The sequence below is a fragment of the Mauremys reevesii genome, linkage group 12, assembly GCF_016161935.1.
Source record: "Mauremys reevesii isolate NIE-2019 linkage group 12, ASM1616193v1, whole genome shotgun sequence".
Lineage (NCBI taxonomy): Eukaryota > Metazoa > Chordata > Testudines > Geoemydidae > Mauremys > Mauremys reevesii.
The window spans coordinates 46,908,634-46,928,363 of NC_052634.1; the positions used below are offsets into that span (position 1 = coordinate 46,908,634).

Consider the following 19,730-nt stretch of genomic DNA (forward strand, 5'->3'; position numbering starts at 1 on the left):
TTCTGTTTCACAAATTGGGGTATTTCCACCTCCTAATCTCATGGGTCTGTTCCTAGAATCTAGGCCACTTATTAAACTCCCCCCAGCAGGAATGTCACAAGCTGTCCTCCTCCCTTCCCCACCTTGTGCATTTCCTGCCCTGCTCCAAACCAGACTGCAAATATTTTTTTCTTTCTTTTTTATAGTTGGAGATGTACCAATCTCCTAGAACTGGAAGGGACCTTAAAAGGTCATTGAGTCCAGCCCCCTGCCTTCACTAGGAGGACCAATTTTTGCCCCAGATCCCTAAGTGGCCCCCCTCAAGGATTGAACTTACAATCTGGGGTTTAGCAGGCCAATGCTCAAACCTCCCCCCTCAATCAACTCTTCCCATCTCCGGTGTATTTGCTGTCCCTCTCCCTCCTGCAGGAACCCACCAGCAACCCCCCGATAATCCCTACCTGAACAGCCTCCTCTGCAGCCATTTCTCTCCCCTGTCCCATGGCAGGATGGGATGAGCTGGAGTGAAACACGGACGTCATTCTGGAGCCTGGGAAGGTGAGAAGGGCAGTTGTGGGGGTTACAGAACAGGCTTTAGTTAATGTCAAAGGACGATTCCTACAGGCCCTTTCCCTGCAGACAGACATCCTAGATTCTGCCATCCTGGGAAAATGCTCAATCTCTTTATTACAGTGTGGAGCTGGCCCCTCCTGCCAGGCTAAGCCCACAGAGAGATTTTTAACCTCCCTTCTCCGTCCCTCCATCTCATAACAAAGTATCTGAACACAAGGCTAGAAAAGAGCAGAACCCAAGGAGTCACTGTGGGGGATTTCCCTCGGACACTGACCCCCCGGCAGTCACACCCCAGCAGGGGGAATATGGAGTCAAGAACCAGCTTTTCCTCTGTCTGATCCTTTTCTTGATCACTGGAAAGTGGTTCTGCCCAGGGATGCTGCAATACATGTGTCTGGGTGCACTAGAGAGCTGGAAATCTCTCCCCACACTCATTTCTCCCACTGCCCCTTTCAGTCTCTCCTTCCCCTGTCGTCTCTCCCTCCCCCTCTGGCTGGGACAGTCCCATTCCTGGGGGCTTTGCTCTCCCATGGCTGGATTTGCTCCTGGCAATTGCTACTGGGAGGAGAGGCTGTTTGTGTAGAGTCACTTTCTTGCTAGTCCCCAGCACTTTCTCAGAGGTCTTTCAGTGACCTGGAGTCTGTGGTAGAATTTGCATTAACAGGGCCCAGGACTGCCCCAAGGGGCTAGGACCAGCTGCAGAAAGTCATCCCCTGGGCCGGGCAGGGAAGAAGCTTTAATTAAGGTCACATCCCAGCACAGAGTCCCACTGGGGGAGCAGGAGCTGCTAAGCCTGGTCTCCCAGATCACAATTGAGGCTGCAGCGTCTGACCCAGGAAGCTGAACCCCAATATCCCGGGCAGAGAGGGACAGAGCGTTTGAGCAGCTTCCCTCCTTTAGCTCTCTGGGGAGAGCAGCTAATGAGAGCCCCTCCTCACAGGGAGAACTGCTGATCTCATTTGCCCCACTGTCCATCTGGAGTCACTCCTTGTCTTTCCATGCAGTGACTCTGGATTAACAATGGTCTCAATGAAACCAGATTTCAGAAAGAAGGAGTCCAGAACGCTGTGGAAGAGACCATTGTGTGGCATTTCTAGCCCCCTTCCCACCTGCCTCACACGCCGGCTCTAGAACAAGGACTGGGAGCTTGAATATTCCCTATGGGACCAGAAGTTCCTGCAGTTTTCAAGAGCAGAAAAAAGCAAAATCTGTGATTTCACCTGACAGTGTTTGGTAAGTGGATAGAAAGTTATCAGGGTGAGGGGGCCTGGCTGGGGGCTGCCTGGCCGCGCTTGGAGCCAGGATAGTGGCACAAACTGATCCGGGAGCAGGATCAGGGTTAGCAGCAGCCCCCAGACACCCCCCAGAGCCCAGTGCCCAGACCCCACAGCCGGGGCCCCAGACACCCCCACAGCCCCAGCCAGGGTCCTGCCAGATCTTCCCTGGCCCCCAGTCCCCAGAGCCCCTGGCCAGGGCCCCAGACACCCCCAGAGCCCCCCCAGCCCCAGGGGGAGCTGTACACGGGGGAAGGGCAGAGAAAATGGGGCACAATCGGGGGGGGGGGACGGGGAACTTCTCAGGGGTGGGGGGAGGGGGCTCACCCTGGGGGCTGCTCGTGGCTCTAGGGAGAAAGGGGGCGGGGCGGTCCCCACGGGGGGGCGGCGGTAAATCCTCGGGGGTCTCAGCCCCCCCTTTCTCTCCCCGCTCCTCGGGGGTCACCGGCTCCCCCCCCCGGCCATGTCCGGGCTGCACCGACACTTCCCCCCCCGCCCCCTTCCCAGCCCCCCCCGGACCCTCCCGTCCGGCCCCGCCCCCGGGCTCGCGCCGGGACCTGGAGGCTGCAGCTCCGCAGCGGGGGCGGGGCCGGGCCGGGCACGGGGGGGGTTAATGAAGGTCTCTCCCGCCGCGATCTGCGCATGCCCAGAGCCCCAGCGGCACAAACCTTCTCCGGCCCGGGAGAGGCTCCAACGGCCCCGCACGAGCCAGGCAGAACCGCAGCGCCCCGCACCCGTTCGCCCTCCGGCTCCGCCTCCCTCGACGACGTCACTTCCGCTCCACGGAGCGTCCGGAACTACATCTCCCAGCCTGCCTCGGGGGCGCGTCCGGCCTCCCCAGCCCAGGTGAGGGAGGGGTCAGCAGCTGGAACTGCGCATGCTCCGTGCGAGCCCCGCTGGGGGCGGGAGAACAAAGCTGCTGCTGCCGCCTCCGTGTGAGCCGGTGAGTGAGAGACCCCGGGGGGGGGGCACGTGACTCTGCCCCGGGGAACCTGGGAGAAGCCTCGGAGCCGGGAGTTGCAGCAGGATCGGCCCCGCTGGGAGGGGAGGAGCCGGAGTTGCGGGGGAGGGTCGGTGGGGTGCGGGGTTGAACTGTCTCTGGGCAGCCCGGAAATTCCCGGGGCGGGGGGTGAATTGGCTCCTGTCCCTGTTGGCGCCCCTCGCCCCCCCCCCGGCACAGAGTCTCTCCGGTTCTGCCCGTTTCTCGCTCGGGGTCTCGCTCGGGCTGTAACATCCGGGAGATTCGCCCCCGATCCGCTCTCTCGGCTCCCCTGTCCCCGGTCTCTCCCCGTTTTACCTGCTGCGATTTGTCCTTGTCCGGGTGGGACATTGTTGCCCCGGGTCAGTCCCCAGCACGTGGCTGCCCCTGGCGGGGGGGGGGGGGGGGGTGGGATGCCCGGTCTCTGCCGGGGCGGGGGCGGGGGGGGCCCGGGGCCCCCGTGGGGGCGGCCCGGACCCCGGTTTTCCGATCCCAGTTACTGCCCCCAACTACCACCTGCCCGTCCCCCACTGCTGCCCCCTTCCCTCATCCAGGGACCTGCCAGCTCCCCCCCCCCCCTTTGCCCTCTTAACGCAGCTCCTCACCGGGCTCCCGGCTGCCCGTGGGAATGGTGGGGGGAACCATCACTTTCTGTTTCTGTATTGGATACTAATATAAAATTCAGTCCAACAGTCCTGCTTTTCCCTCTAGTTATGTAACAGTAATATAAAATCCCCTCAGATCTTGCTGGTGGCCATAGAATCATAGGGTTGGAAGGGACCTCAGGCAGTATCTAGTCCAACCCTCTGCTCAAAGCAGGACCAATCCCCAACTAAATCCTCCAACAGATTTTTACCACCGATTTCTAAATGGCCCCCTCAAGGACTGAACTCACAACCCCGGGTTAAGCAGGCCAATACTCAAACCACCGAGTTATCCCTCTCCCCTCTCATGTTATCAACTGTGTAGTTTCTGACACGTATTCTCTGCAAATCTCAAAGATTGATAAAAATTATCCTAAGCCCCACTTTTTCTCCAATTGTCTATTTCTAAATGACTATGGCCTGAGATTTTTCCCTGTCTCTCTAATTATAAAAAAGTAAGAAAATCTCAAATTTACACCTTTTCTCAGATTCCTGAACATGGATATAAAATGTTGGCAAATGTTGCCCATTTTCTCTCTATTCAGTTATCAGATATTGATGTGAAACACTCAGATTTTACCTCGTATCAACAACTGATATAAAATCCCTCTGATTTTCCACTTTCCTCTCTAAACGGATTTAATACCCATCAAATCCAGAGGCCTCCCCCTGTTTGGGGGATCAGTGGTTCCCAGCTGGTAACAGGAGAGTTGGCTGGACCCTTTTCTTTTCTCCAGCTGGCACTGGGTGAGGAGGTCACTCTGAGTGCAGCCTGGGTCCAGAAGTATCCCAAAGCCCATGACAAATGGTCTCTGGGAGGGGCTGCTTCCCGCAGTGCGAAGATGTAGCTAGTGACAGGGCATGGACCTTTCTTGCTCTCCAGGCCTTCCATTCTCCTGTTAAAGCAGCACCGCCCAGGGATCCCTCTGCCCGGGTGACTGGCCAGCAGGGGACAGTGATAACTTTCTATCCACTTAGCAGACACAGTGAGGTAACTGTTGCTGGGGTAGGGGATGGGGTGTCTGTGTGGGAGATTGCAGCTGGAGCTGAAGGGGCATTGTGGGAGGAGGCCTCTGGGTGACTGGGCAGGGGTTCTGGAGGTTTGAGGGGTGGGTTCTGATGTGCCCAGCCCTGAGGCTGTGGGTCCTGGAGGTGGGTATCGCTGGGGACTTGTTGGTGCAGAACAGTGAGGGTGGGCGTCTCTTGGGGAGGCGGGGCAGGGGGCTGGAGGGAGCCTGGTGCTGTGCCAGGGGCTCAGTCGTGCCCAATGCACAGAACTGGGTGGGGGAGTGCCAGGCGCTAGGTGGGGTGCCAGGCAAGCAGAGGGAGGGGTCCCATTGTAAAGCATCAGGGGGTCCCAGGCAAACGGCCTGGCAGGTCCTGCTGGAGGGCAGGTGGGGTCCTAGGCAGGCAGTAGGGGAATCCTGGGCAGGCAGTGAGGCGCTGACTTCCCAGTGTGGGGGCCCCTGGGGGGGTGGGCCCGGGCTGTTGGGGGCTCTTGGTGGGGGGAACCTTTAGGATTCCCAGCCTGCCAGTGATGGTCTGGTGGGGGTTCTCTGGCCAGTGGGGTGCTGAGGGGTATCTGGAGTCCCTGGTCAGGGATTTTGGGGGTTGGGTCCCAGGGAATATCTGGTGGGACTCTGGCTGCGGGGTCTGGGCTCTGGGTACTGGGGGTGTCTGGGGGGCCCTGGATGGAGGCTCTGGGGGCTGCTACTAACCATGCTCCTTCTAGCTCATCAGCTTGTGCCAGAATCCTGGCTCCAAGCACTGCCCAGCATTCCCCAGCCAGGCCCAGTCACCATGATAACTTTCTATCCACTTATCAAACATCTTGAAAACTCCAGGACCTTCCAGTTCCATTGGGAAAATTTGTCCCCCGGGTCCTTATACTAGATCTTGAGGGTGCGGCAGGTGGGAAGGGGGCTAGAAATGCCACACAATGGTCTCTTCCACAGCATTCTGGACTCATTCATTCTGAAATCTGGTTTCATTGAGACCATTGTTAATCCAGAGTCACTGCATGGAAAGACAAGGAGTGACTCCAGATGGACAGTGGGGCAAATGAGATCAGCAGTTCTCCCTGTGAGGAGGGGCTCTCATTAGCTGCTCTCCCCAGAGAGCTAAAGGAGGGAAGCTGCTCAAACGCTCTGTCCCTCTCTGCCCGGGATATTGGGGTTCAGCTTCCTGGGTCAGACGCTGCAGCCTCCATTGTGATCTGGGAGACCAGGCTTAGCAGCTGCTGCTCCCCCAGCAGGGCTCTGTGCTGGGATGTGACCTTAACTAAAGCTGCTTCTCTGCCTGGCCCAGGGGATGACTTTCTCCAGCTGGTCCTAGCCCCTTGGGGCAGCCCTGGGCCCTGTTAATACAAATTCTACCACAGACTCCAGGTAACTGAAAGTCCTCTGGGAAAGTGCTGGGGACTGGCAAGAAAGTGACTCTGCACAAACAGCCTCTCCTCCCATTAGCAATTGCCAGGAGCAAATCCAGCCATGGGAGAGCAAAGCCCCCAGGAATGGGACTGTCCCAGCCAGAGGGGCAGGGAGAGAGGACAGGGGAAGGAGAGTCTGAAAGGGGCAGTGGGAGAAATGAGTGGGGGGGAGAGATTTCCAGCTCTCTAGTCCACCCAGACACATGTATTGCAGCATCCCTGGGCAGAACCACTTTCCAGTGAACAAGAAAAGGATCAGACAGAGGAAAAGCTGGTTCTTGACTCCATATTCCCCCTGCTGGGATGTGACTGCTGAGGGGTCAGTGTCCGAGGGAATCCCCCACAGTGACTCCTTGGGTTCTGCTCTTTTCCAGCCTTGTGTTCAGAGACTTTGTTATCCGATTGGGGGAGGGAGAAGGAAGGTTAAAAATCTCTCTCTGGGCTTAGCCTGGCAGGAGGGGCCAGCTCCACACTGTAATAAAGAGACTGAGCATTTTCCCAGGATGGCAGAATCTAGGATGTCTGTCTGCAGGGAAAGGGCCTGGGGGAATCGTCCTGTGAAATTAACTAAAGCCTGTTCTGTAACCCCCACAACTGCCCTTCTCACCCTCCCAGGCTGCAGAATGACGTCCGTGTTTCACTCCAGCTCATCCCATCCTGCCATGGGACAGGGGAGAGAAATGGCTGCAGAGGAGCCTGTTCAGGTAGGGATTGTCCGGGGGTTGCTGGTGGGTTCCTGCAGGAGGGAGAGGGACAGCAAATACACTGGAGATGGGAAGATTTGCACAGTCTGGTTTGGAGCCGGGCAGGAAATGCACAAGGTGGGGAAGGGAGGAGGACAGCTTGTGACATTCCTGCTGGGGGGAGTTTAATGAATGGCCCAGATTCTAGGAACAGACCCATGAGATTAGGAGGTGGAAATACCCTAATTTGTGAAACAGAAAATAACCCTCCTACATGGGGCTAGGAAAACTGACCAGACTCCCAGTGCTGGAGCCTGACCTGACTAACCAGTGGCTGCTGTGAGATATGAAGGGGGCACCCACTAGTGAGGTTTAGGGGAGATTCCCCTCCCTTCATATCCAGCTCCTCACAATGGGGAGGGTGTTGGGCTTCATACCAGGGAGCTCTCCCTGGTCCCTGCTAGGGGCTCCCTCTCCTCTATCAGTCTGTGGCTAGTAGGAGTGTGATGGATCTGCTGGGAGAGAAAAGGGACTCTCTATTCGTCCCCTTAACCTGGTGTTTCCAGGATGCTCTGAGTGGGGTGGAGGTGGGACTCTGACTGTGATACACCCAAAGCTTGCATTTGATTGGCTTCTCTCCCCCACAAATAGTGGGGCTCTGAGTGGGGCAGCAGGTACTGAGTGTTGGACCCTTGCTCTTTCAGGGGCCAGTGACCTTCGAGGAGGTGGCTGTGTATTTCACCAGGGAAGAGTGGGCTCTGCTGGACCCCACTCAGAGAGCCCTCTACAGAGACGTCATGCAGGAGAACTATGAGAATGTGACCTTGCTGGGTAAGGATTCCTGTCCCCTCAGTTCTTGGAAGGGGAAATGAAGAGAAAAGGTTCACGCCAGCCCCACAATGCCACCTCTGCTCTGTCCTGTCTCTGCATCACCCCAGTATGCCAGTGACCCACACACTGCCACAGACCCTCCCCTGCTTCAGAACAGTTTGGGAACAGAGCACAGGAGCAGTGTCACACAGTGTCAAATATCTCCTGTTTGCACAAGTAAACTTCTTTGAGATGGGGCGACCACATCTGCACGCAGTGTTATGCTCCTACAAAGCACATGGGATCTTTGTAGAGGAAGGTAAATACACCGCATTTATTGAGAATACAACAGTTAGCATATGCTTTTTAGTCACCCACCCGTGATGTTCATAGTTACCAGTCTCTTGTAGCTCGCATCAATCTAATGGCCAGTTAGATTGAGCATGAGTGTGGGGCTGGGCTCTTGTCGGTCACGATCCAGTGCTCCTGGAGTGTGGCAAGACAAACCCAAAGTCCCATGGCCAAGCACCCTGGTTCTTATAGGCTTTTTGCCTTTGTTGAACTCTATGGATTTTGCTGTATCAGTTAGTGATCGGTTACTTCTTAACTGGTGTAAACATTCCAGTGCACCTCCGAGAGGCTCAGCCTGTCCTTTGTTCTGATTTAATCAATTGTCCTCAGGGGTGCCAGCCTTTACCTCAGGGTCATCAATCTGCCCTTCATTATGGATGCGTGTCGATGATTCTTTGATGTCCTTTAAGTCTCTTGACTCCTTCTTCCTTGACTCTGGCTGTAACAATGGCCTTTACACCTTCTCTTTTCCTGATGCATACATCCTCATTCACACAGACCACTGAGAATACAAACAGTAGTGTTTTATATCGAGCAAAAAGGCATTGCAAATGAAACCTTGCCTTCAATGTTTCTCTAATCTACTTAACATAGACACAATAGTGAATCCTGTCTCTTACTTACTAAACCTTAAAACAAAGAAATGTAGATTTAACTAGAGTGCCTAATTTGTAATACATAGAGGAAACCATAGTAGACAGTGTAACTTATCCTAAAACAAAAGGTGACCATAATCAGTCAGAAGGATTGTTCTGGTCTGTCATTCCTTTCTGCTATTCAAACAGGGTGGCTGACAGGATGAAATCAAATCGTACATTAAATTCTCCCAGTACATTATAAAATCCAGCTCCTACAGCCGTATTCAAGATGTGGGCATACCATAGATTTATATAGAGGCAATATGATATTTTCTGTCTTTTCTATCCCTTGCTTAATGATTCCCAGCATTCCATTCGCTTTTTGACTGCTGCTGCACATTGAGTGGATGTTTTCAGAGAACTATCCATGACTCCAAGATCTCTCTCTTGAGTGGAAACAGCTAATGTAGACCTCATCGTTTTATATGTCTAGTTGGGATTATGTTTTCCAATGGGCTGCACTATGTGCTATCCTGACATCTAGTAGTGCTGAGATCCTGCATTCAGTACTATCCCTGCCCTTCCTGTTCCCTTTCTCCACTGAACCCCACCAGCCCATGCTTCCAGTTCCCAGCTTCCCCAGGACTCTCTCATTGTCTCTGGACCTCTCCGTCAGCAAGAAGCAGTGGCAGGGAGACTTGCCCTCTCTCTGGAGTCTTGGATTTCTGGGACATGGATTTACTTTCTCTGTGTTTTGGGAGCCTCTTTGAAATTGAGTGTCTGTGACATTAACCACAGTGCAACCTGGAGTGTTGAACAGCTGTGTCCCCTCAGTTTCCCAAGCTGTGGTGACTTTTACTCTGTTTTACTGTGAGAGCAGCCGCTCCTGGGCAGTTAACACACAGTCTCCAGCATGTAACTTGCTCCCAGCTACACAGTATTTAGTGCTGCTAGTCAGCGACTCAGGAGTTACAGTGCAGCACAGGAAAACCCCAGAAAAGTCTCTGTTCCCAGACTTCCCCCAGAAATGTGCATCTTTCCCTGTCCAGCACACTACTGAACAAGGCAAGCTCATATGACGTCTGTCATTTCATCAGTGGAAAATGACATGCACCAGCCTTGTTATCCCATGTAGATGAGTGGACTCATCCCTGCAACACCCCCTGCTGGTGACTTCTGGGAATTAGCTCATTCCAGCTCCGGCGCACCCTCTGCAGGCTGGTGATCCGCCTGTCCTCTGGCCCCCGTGTCCCTCCCTGGACCTGGTGCCCCTTTTACCTGGGGTGCTGCCCTTTGGCAGTAACCCCTCAGTCTTAGGGTCTCCCCTCCCCAGGGAACTCCCACCCTCTATTCCCACCTTGGCTCAGTATAAGGCCAGTCATCGTCTAGCCCCACCCCCTGGGGCAGGCTGCAGTATCAGCCACTCATCACTGGCAAGGAGGGTTTGGACCTGCTGCCTTTGCCTACCGCTGGGCTGCCCTCTGCAGCCCCCCAGTACCTATTGCCTTCTGCTAGGCCACAGCCTGGGGCTTTCCAGGCTGGAGCTCCCCAGCTCCTCTGCCTTTCCCCAGCCCTGCTCCACTGAGGTACCCTGTGTCCAGCTCCCTGCAGCCAGGCCCATCTCCCTCTACAGACAGAGAGATTCTATCTGCCCCTGGCTTCTCTGCCTTTATAGGCCAGCTGAGTCTGTATGGGGCCTGGCCCCAGCTGCAGCCACTTCCCCCAAGCAGCCCAGCCTAAAAGCTGCTTTCTCCAGCCACAGCCCCCTCCCAGGGCTGTTTTTAACCCTTCAGGGCAGGAGCGGGGGTCCACCCCGCTACATCCCAAATGCAGTTTCCAACACACTTTAATCCAAACACACTAGTTGGATAAAACAATAAAACAAGATTGTTAATTACCAAAAAAAAAAGATTTTAAGTGACTACAGGTAACGAGGCATAAAAGTCAGAATTGTTTACAAAAGAAATGCAAGATAAAACACAAACTAACATGCAAGTCAGAGGTGGGCAAACTACGGCCCACAGGCCACATCCGACCCGCGGGCCCAGCCTGCCCGGCCCCTGAGCTCCTGGCCGGGGAGGATCCCCCGTCCCCTCCTCTCCCCTGCTGTCCCCTCGCCCCCGCTGTCCCCCTGCAGCCTCAACATGCCGCGCCCTCAGCGCTCTGGCCCACCGCTCCTGGGCAGTGCTGCAGCGGTGGGGCTGTGAGCTCCTACTGCTCTGAGTGGCATGGTAAGGGGGCTGGTCTGCGCGCTCCTGAGGGACCTCGTGTCTAGCTGCAGCAGGCCGCGTGGCTGTGGTAAGGGGGCCAGGGCCAGGGGGTTGGATAAGAGGCAGAGAGTCCTGGGGGGCAGTCAGGGGACAGGGAGCAGGGGCGGGTGGTCAGGGGATGGGAATGGGGAGTTGGATAGGCGTGGGAGTCTCGGGGTCTGTCAGGGGCGGGGGCTGGATATGGGTTGGGGCAGTCAGGGGACAGGGAGCAGGAGGGGTTGGGTGGGGTTCTGGGGAGGGAGGCTGGGGGTTTGGGAGAAGGCGGTTAGGGGACAATGATCGGGGCTTAGATAGGGGGTGGGATCCCAAGAGGGTTCTGGGCGGGGGTGTTAGTGGTGGTGAGGGTCTCTGGAGGGGGAGGTCAGGGGACAAGGAGCAGGGGGGTTTGGATGAGTCAGCAGTTCTGAGGGGGGCAGTCAGGGCGGGAAGTGGGTGGGGTCGGATAGGGGGTGGGACCAGACTGTTTGGGGAGGCACAGCCTTCCCTACCCAGCCCTCCATACAATTTTGCAACCCCGATGTGGCCCTCTGGCCAAAAAGTTTGCCCACCCCGATCTAAGTTAACAAGCTGAAATGGATTGAAAGCAAATGTTCTCTCACCATCTGCTGAGACAGGCTGGTTTTCCTTTCAGCCAGGACTCCCCTAACCCGCCCCTGCTGACCAAGTTCAGGTCTTCAGAAGTTGTCATGAGCAGAGGGAAAGGGGAGAGAGAGAGTCTCATGCATTTTCCTCACATCTCTTTACAATTCAGTCCTTTCTACTAGAAACAAATCCAGTTCTCAGCTGAATCATGTTGACAGGCTCTCGTAGATATGAGCTTCAAGTGGTCCCTGTGATGGAATGTAAATGTCTTCTTCACACCTTCCCCCTGCCGCAGAGTGGCTATTTGTCCAGCTGTTTGCCTTGCTGTCTCCGAGAAACTGATCTTCCCGAGCACTGTAACTTTTTCAGTAATATCATACAGTAAAATCTCATAACTTTAGATACAGTGTTACACATTTTAGAGGATAATATTCAGTAGATTATGTGTTTTCAAAATGCCATTCTGTGTACAAAATTGATCATAATTTTCTAGAAGAGTGAACCTAGGGGTACAGACTGACACAGTGTCTGTCTGTGTGTGTTCCCAGCAGATATGTGGGTATTTCAATACATCATAAGCACAGTGTTCATCATCTTCAAGGACCGGGGGAGCTGGTCCTGGGAATTCACTGTGGAATTCACTGGGAATTGAATTTTACCAAGTGTGAGACTGTATGGAATTGTGAGACATTTTATGTTATTTTTTTTATTATCAATACCAATTTGATAACATTGAAATGACTCGTGCTAGATATGCCATGACAGGTGTCAGTGAAAATGTTATGCTTTTCCAAGTATGATAATTTTGTTTCTATGTTTGTATCACCTTTGTATTGTGAGTTATAGATTTGTAGAGTAGATCTGTATTTCCAGACTTGGGCAGTGTTTCTGGGTGAGACATATTGGCATCAGCGCTGCCTAGGCTGTTTGATGGCCCATCAGCTGTACAGTGAGAGCATGGAAAGGATCAAGGGCAGGGGTGGGCAAACTTTTTAGCCCGAAAGCCACATTGGGGTCCCCAAACACCCTGGCCCCACCCTCTATCCGCCCCCTCCCACTTACCGCCCCGTCTGCCCCCCTCAGAATCCCCGAGCAATCCAACCCCTGCTCCTTGTCCCGTAGCGCCCCTCCAGAGACCCCCAACTGCCCTCCCAGGACCCCACCCCTACCCAACCCCGCTGCTACCTGTCCCCTGACTGCCCTGACCTCTATCCACCCCCCTGCCCACTGACAGACCCCTGGGACTCCCACACCTATCCAGCCCCCGTCCTCCCAGAACCTCCGCCCCATCCAACTGTCCCCTGACTGCCCCCTGGGACTCCCTGCCCCTTATCCAACGCCCCCACCTCCTTACCATGCTGCTCAGAGCAGCGTGTCTGGCAGCCACGTGGGCCACGCAGAGCCAGACACACTGCCCTGCAGGAGCGCACAGCCCCACCCCACAGGAGCGCTGCCCGCACGGTGGTGTGGCTGCGGGGGAGGGGCTAGCCTCCCCAGCCAGGAGCTCAGGGACCGGGCAGGATGGTCCTGTCGGCTGGATGTGGCCCGTGGGCCGTACTTTGCCCATCCCTGATCAAGGGCATAAACCTATTGAGTCAGCAAGACATGCAGGGGTATGTCTGTGTGCTGAGACTTCCGAGGCTTTTCCATGCCCTGTGCTGTGAAGCTTGTGTTTGGGACACAGGTAGTACAAGCCACATGGCAAAGGGAATATAAAGGGCAGCTGCATCATCTCCATTTTGTCTTCAATCCCTCTTCCTACCTCTGGAGCAACTTCTCTACAAATTGAAGCCTGGAACAAAGGACTGAAAGACCCATCGAACTTGTGGATGTGTTCCAGACGGACTTTCAAGCCAGCAGCTCAACAATACTGCTAATAACCTGATATATAGATTTTGGAATGCATCTCACTGCTTTTCCATTTAACAACTTTTTTTGTGTCGTGTCCTGTCTTGTCTTTCCATGCTAAAGGATTGGCTGGCAGTGTGGTCTTTTGGGTAAGATCCAAACCTATAGTGATCTTGTAATGTGGCTGACCTTTTGGGGTCAGAAAAACATTTTGTATATGAGCAGAGTTTTTAAATAACCTCTCACTGTACTGGACCTAGGTGCTGATTGGGAGTCGGAGAACTGGAATGCAATAAAGGGGGCCGTGTGATTTCTTTTTTCAGCTTCTCGATAACCCGTGTGTGGGATCAGAAGCACAGTTTGTGACTGGTCGTTGAATTTAACTTCAGTGTTAACCACCAGTTTTGGGAGCATCTGCTCTCCCTTTTTCATCCTGCCCTGACCCTGGCATTTTCAGTGTGGACTGCCCCAGGCACACCCGTCACACTAAGCACTGAAGTTAAATTAATAGAATGTTTTTTATGACAAAGTTATGAAATCAAGTGACCTCCTTTGTTTTCTTTCATCTGAGCAGGGTTTCCAATTTCCCAACCTGATGTGATCTCCCAGCTGGAACAAGGGGAAGAGCCATGGGTCCCAGACCTCCAGGGTTCAGAGGAAAGAGAGATCCTGAGAGCTCCCTGCACAGGTGAGGAAATATTAAACCAACTCGGAATCTGTAAGTGCCTGAAGGAAACATCTGGGATGCCCTACAATGCCCTTGGAAGGTCTCTCAGTTCAATATTGTCCCTAGCAGGGGTCGTATCCTTAGGGTAAATATAGCTCATGGCTTCCTGTAGACACTAGCAGACACCAGGCAGTAGCTTCCTCCCTTCCCCCTGTGAATTTGGATGGGATGTGAAGCCTGAATTGATCCCCTCCTCTCTCCTGTTTGGGGAAGACCTTGGGGGAGTTCAGTTCCTGATTTTTATTTGACTTCTCTCCAGTACTTGTATTGGTTTGGCCTTCCCCTTTCCATCCCTGTTTGAGGTTTCTGTCTCTTTCACAGCAGGTGACACAATGGTATGTGAGAAAGAGGAGGAGAATTCTCAGCAGGAAAATGTTGAGCAAGTGGATAAACACAGAGAATTATCGCAAAGATTGAAAAGGAATGTGTCCTGGAGTCATAAGCAGGAAAAATCCCATGACATTCAGCACAGACCAGAAGGAGAGCAGGGAAACCAGCCAGGGGAGAAAGTGGGTAAATGTATTTCCTGTCAGGAAACTCAAAAGGACCTCAAGGAAACCACAATACAACAGGAAATCCTCAGCAGAAAGAGAAAAAATACATGCAGTGAGTTTGGGGAAAACGTATGTGATTACTCCATCCTTATAAAGCATCACAGAATCCACACAGGGAAGAGGCCCTATGAATTCACTGAGTGTGGAAAATGCTTCCCTAGCAGCTCAGCCCTTTCTCAACATCAGAGAATCCACACAGGGGAGAGGCCCTATGAATGCAGTGAGTGTGGAAAATGCTTCACTGACAGCTCATCCCTTTCTCGACATCAGAGAATCCACACAGGGGAGAGGCCCTATGCATGCAGTGAGTGTGGAAAATGCTTCACTGACAGCTCAGCCCTTTCTCAACATCAGAGAATCCACACAGGGGAGAGGCCTTATGAATGCAGTGAGTGTGGGAAAAACTTCAGTAGCAGCTCAAACCTTCTTGCCCATCAGAGAATCCACACAGGGGAGAGGCCCTATGAATGCAGTGAGTGTGGGAAAAACTTCAGTAGCAGCTCAAACCTTCTTGCCCATCAGAGAATCCACACAGGGGAGAGGCCCTATGAATGCACTGAGTGTGGAAAATCCTTCACTGACAGCTCATCCCTTTCTCAACATCAGAGAATCCACACAGGGGAGAGGCCTTATGAATGCAGTGAGTGTGGTAAATGCTTCACTAGCAGCTCAGGCCTTTCTCAACATCAGAGAATCCACACAGGGGAGAGGCCCTATGAATGCAGTGAGTGTGGGAAATGCTTCACTGACAGCTCAGCCCTTTCTCAACATCAGAGAATCCACACAGGGGAGAGGCCCTATGAATGCAGTGAGTGTGGGAAAACCTTTATTACCAGCTCACACCTTATTAGGCATCAGAGAATCCACACAGGGAAGAGGCCCTATGAATGCAGTGAGTGCGGGAAAACCTTCAGTCGCTGTTCACACCTTATTAGGCATCAGAGAATCCACACAGGGAAGAGGCCCTATGAATGCAGTGAGTGTGGGAAAACCTTCAATCGCAGCTCAAACCTTCTTACCCATCAGAGAATCCACACAGGGGAGAGGCCCTATGAATGCAGTGAGTGTGGAAAATGCTTCACTCACAGATCATACCTTATTAGGCATCAGAGAATCCACACAGGGGAGAGGCCCTATGAATGCAGTGAGTGTGGAAAATGCTTCACTGACAGCTCAGCCCTTTCTCAACATCAGAGAATCCACACAGGGGAGAGGCCCTATGAATGCAGTGAATGTGGGGGAAAATTCAGTCGCAGCTCAGACCTTATTACACATCAGAGAATCCACACAGGGGAGAGGCCCTATGAATGCAGTGAGTGTGGAAAATGCTTCACTAACAGCTCAGCCGTTTCTCAACATCAGAGAATCCACACAGGGGAGAGGCCCTATGAATGCAGTGAGTGTGGGAAAACCTTTATTACCAGCTCACACCTTATTAGGCATCAGAGAATCCACACAGGGAAGAGGCCCTATGAATGCAGTGAGTGCGGGAAAACCTTCTGTGGGCACTTAGCCCATGTTAGTCATCAGAGAATCTGCAAGGGAGATCAACAACATAAACACCTCTAGGGCTATCAATACTTTTTTTTTCTCTAATAATTTTCCTGATTCCCACATAGTAACGTTTAAAGCTGTTTGAACTGTTTGCAGCATGGTTATCCCTCAGTTTGACCAGATGAGGGGCCCATTTTTGCCTTTTGCAGTTTGCCCTGTTTTGAGGTGGACCCATTTGTCCTTTCTATCAACTCCATTATCCCATGAGTAATTCGAGTGTGCCCTTCCTATCAGGAACCAGGGAGCATCACATTTATACTATTCTTCCTATTTCAAAGTTATTGTTAGTCACCAGTGATACAGATTGTATCATTGCCACTTGTTCTCACGTTGCTCTGGGTTGTGCTGAAGAGCAGGTACAATGGGAATTTTTCAAATTATAGTTAAATGAAGAGGAGCAGGGGCAGGAAAAAAAGTGTAATTTCAGCCTCTGTGACACTGGAAGGAGATGGGGAGACGCAGAGATTCCCTTCTTCCCCATCACTGCAGAACTGTTACCTTTTGTCTGAGCCATGCAGAGGTTATCATCATCACATTCTATCCATCCACTTCTCAAAGTGTCCTGTGAGGAACAGTTCTCAGCTGTCTGTGCTTGGAGATGATGCTTTGACTTCTTTAATCTTATCTCAGAGTCGCTCTGACTGGAGATGAAAGTGTCAAAGACCTGGAAGGGGAATTCAAATGGATCCCAAACACAGTGTGATCATTGGGAGTTTAAATCCCAGGTTCCATCTATTGGTAAAGCCACTTCTGGCAAGGTGAGAGTGGTTTTGTCCCAAATTATAGCAATGCTCGGATACTAAAAATTTTGTAAATAAACATAACTGGCTATTGAGACAGTGCTGAGTGAAGTATGTTCGAATGGATCAGAGGAGAATGTGATGGGAGAATCTCTTGTCCTGATTCTGAATAATCAGATGTAACCTGCTTCTGGAATTTCACTTCACACTTTCATTGCCATGTATTCTAGCTCTCTGTGATGTGGGTTTCTATCTTTCCTGAAGGCTGTTTGGTCACTCAATTGGATAGTAGTTCAGTTTGATAGGATGTAGCTCAGATTTATTGGAGAATTTAAAACAAATGACTATTTGCTAAAGTCATCATTTCTCACTTCAGCTTTGCTTTTTCCCCATCCCTGCATGATGTCATGGAGAAAGGTTGAAGTGCAGTTCTGTCAGCATTAGAGAACTCTCCAATTTACTGGACAGGCTAACAAAGAAACAGCAGTGATTTAAAATCTCTACTCAGAAATGATGAACAACAGCAGAACCCCAACTAACTGAAGGAAGTGCATATGATCACAGTGTAGTTCAATTGTTTAAGTCAATATTGTCCCAGATGTTCTGGGGAGAAAATTCCATGCTAAGTGATTTTTGAACTAGGCACAATGCCCAGGTATTTGGTTCCAAAGCCTTTGTAACCCAGGCCCTACAGAAGTTCTTTCCTAGCTAATCTTATTGTAACGGAGATGCTGCCCTTCATGATGCAGATGTTGAGGAAATAGAAGCAGAGTTTTGTTGAATTTATCCTTTGTAGGTGCTAAAAATGTATATCGATCAAATCAGTTCTGGAAATCTAATAGCTGCAGAAAAATAGCGATTTTTTAATAGAAACTCCAACTCTGGTCACTAATGAAGATTGTGATCCAGCCCTTTATCCAGTCCCTTGCCTGGAACTGTGCCACCAAATTAAATAAAAGCTGGGCATGTTTTGGTAAGCCTCACTAACACTACTGAGATTTGGAGAGGTTTTGTAAAGGATTCTACTTTGGAGAAGTGTAAATTTATCCTGGCCAAGGATTTGGAAAGAGCTGGGGCTGAAAGAGTCCACATCCAGTTCTTGGTTTCCACCCCAGTAAAGGAAGCTATGGTGACCAGTGACCCAAGGAAAATTGTTTGTACAACTCCATTTCCTAGTTCAGTGTCACTGATTACAGTTCCAAAGGATGCCAGGTTACATTGAGAACAATCATCCTTCACCATTTGGATCCAAAGAGAGAGTGCTTCAAAGGACATTCCTTCCCCGTGGATCCCAAACTGGCTGCCTGATTGGGTAACAAGGACTTCAAGGCTGTAGAAATGATGGTAACCAATGAGGCAATGAATGTATCAGGCTCCAATTTCAGACTTCTGGATACTCGCATGTTGAGTTCTGATTCTATGGTTTTGTGTCTGATGCTGTGGCTACACAATAAAGCTGATGTTGGTGCAGCTGCACCAATGTAGCTGCGCTGCTGTAGCGCTGCTATTACAGACGCTTTCAGCCAGTGGGAGAGATTTCTCTCATCTGACTTGATTAGTCCAACCCTCGCAAGCGGCAGTGGCTCTTTTGGCAGGAGAAGTTCTGCTGCTGATGTATCGCTATCTACACAGGGGGTTAGGGCTTTGTAACTACATTGCTCAGTGGTGTGGATTTTTCACACATCGGAGTAATATAGTTAACCGATAAATGTCTTTAGTGTAGACCAGACAGTTCTCTCTTGTGTTTTATGCATTTACATCACTTCTCTATCTTCTCTCACTTTGAAAGATTAAAAGTGTGACACGAGAGGTATTTTTCCTCATGATGCAAAGATTCCCACATAGGAGACCCCTTCCACCAACACATACTGCAGAAGATCCTGAGATATATGAACTCACAGAAGTGGTTGGGACAAACCACATCTTGAGCCAAGGTTCAGTTGTTGGCAATGGGCATTAGAAGAAAACTAACATATATGATAAGAATTTGTGATCTTTGAATATGTTTTTATCATCTATTAAAATGAGATTATTGGTGAAGTTATTGGTTAAAGAAGAAGAGACTAAATGTGTGATAATCTGAAGTATTTTGGAAAACTGAAAGTTGTTTTTGTTTTGTTTTGTTAGTCGTACAGGAAATGGTGGCTAATCTTGAATAGTTAATTTGATTTAATTTACCCCCTGTAGTATAAAGAGTTCTGGTAGAAAACCTCACTCCAAAGGTTGGGATGGGAGAATGTGTGTGAGAAAGTGTGCATAAGAGAATATTGGCCCAGTATAGATTTTAGTATTTTGTGTTTTCAAATAGAATTTATTTTGTTTAGTTTCTAAGTCAATTTCTATTCAAAGGAAAGCTACTCGAGGTGACAAGTTGTATAAATTTTTACCAGCTTAGACTGTAAGGGTCACTGTCTTCCCCACTTCTCTAATTTGCAAAGGAAAGGCCTGACATCTGTCACAGGATGTGTCCAGCAGGTAGAACAGCTGCACTTATCAACCATCAATATAAAGAAAAAGACTGAAATCCATTGCCTTTCAGGTCAATAAGCCATCTAAAGGCTGGTCGATGTAGAAAAGCTGTGTTGGCATAGCCACATCTCTCAGGGGTTTGAAAAGTCCTCTCCACTGAGAGAAGTAGTTAATGTGACCTGAGCCCCAGTGTAGGCAGTGTTGGGTTGTCAGAAGAATATTTCCAGTGTTTGAAGTGTAGACACAGTCTTAACATCAATTCCAATTTTGACCCATCTCCCTATATGTGAGAAAGTTACTCGTATGGAGGGCTGAGCCAGCTGTCCGCTCACCTGGTTCCTCAACTGTAGCTACAGCTCTTAGTGCCCATGAATGCAAAGACTGAGAGAAATGGAGAGTTCCAGCCATTGTCATTTTAGTATCTTATTGTTCCTCTCTCTGTTTTTTGTGCTGGCCTTTCTGTTCTATCAGGAGGTGACTATATAGCTCAGTGCATCTGTGACAAAAGCTCATTGGTGCCAATTGGCAAAGGGGTCACTGTTCTTCACAAGCAACTCCTGTGTCAGACCTGACAAACTCCCCACAGCTAATACACTGCTTTTATGATAGTTATCCAGGAAGCATAGCAGTGAGATCTCTACTGAAAGCTTGTAAATTATTGATACTCCTACTCACTGCGAGAGGTGT

The 19,730-nt window shown here is 51.1% G+C and overlaps 1 protein-coding gene across 1 annotated transcript in view; it reads left to right on the forward strand.

Annotated features, from left to right (window-relative positions):
* LOC120375572 (zinc finger protein 850-like) overlaps positions 1-15,585 on the forward strand; it is a gene marked incomplete at both ends in the record, with an annotated part of 169,196 nt that extends 153,611 nt beyond the window's left edge. The window contains one exon of the mRNA XM_039496265.1: positions 14,485-15,585. Coding sequence (XP_039352199.1) covers positions 14,485-15,585 — 1,101 coding nt within the window. The remainder of the gene's footprint in view (positions 1-14,484) is intronic.
* Positions 15,586-19,730: the final 4,145 nt, after the last annotated feature.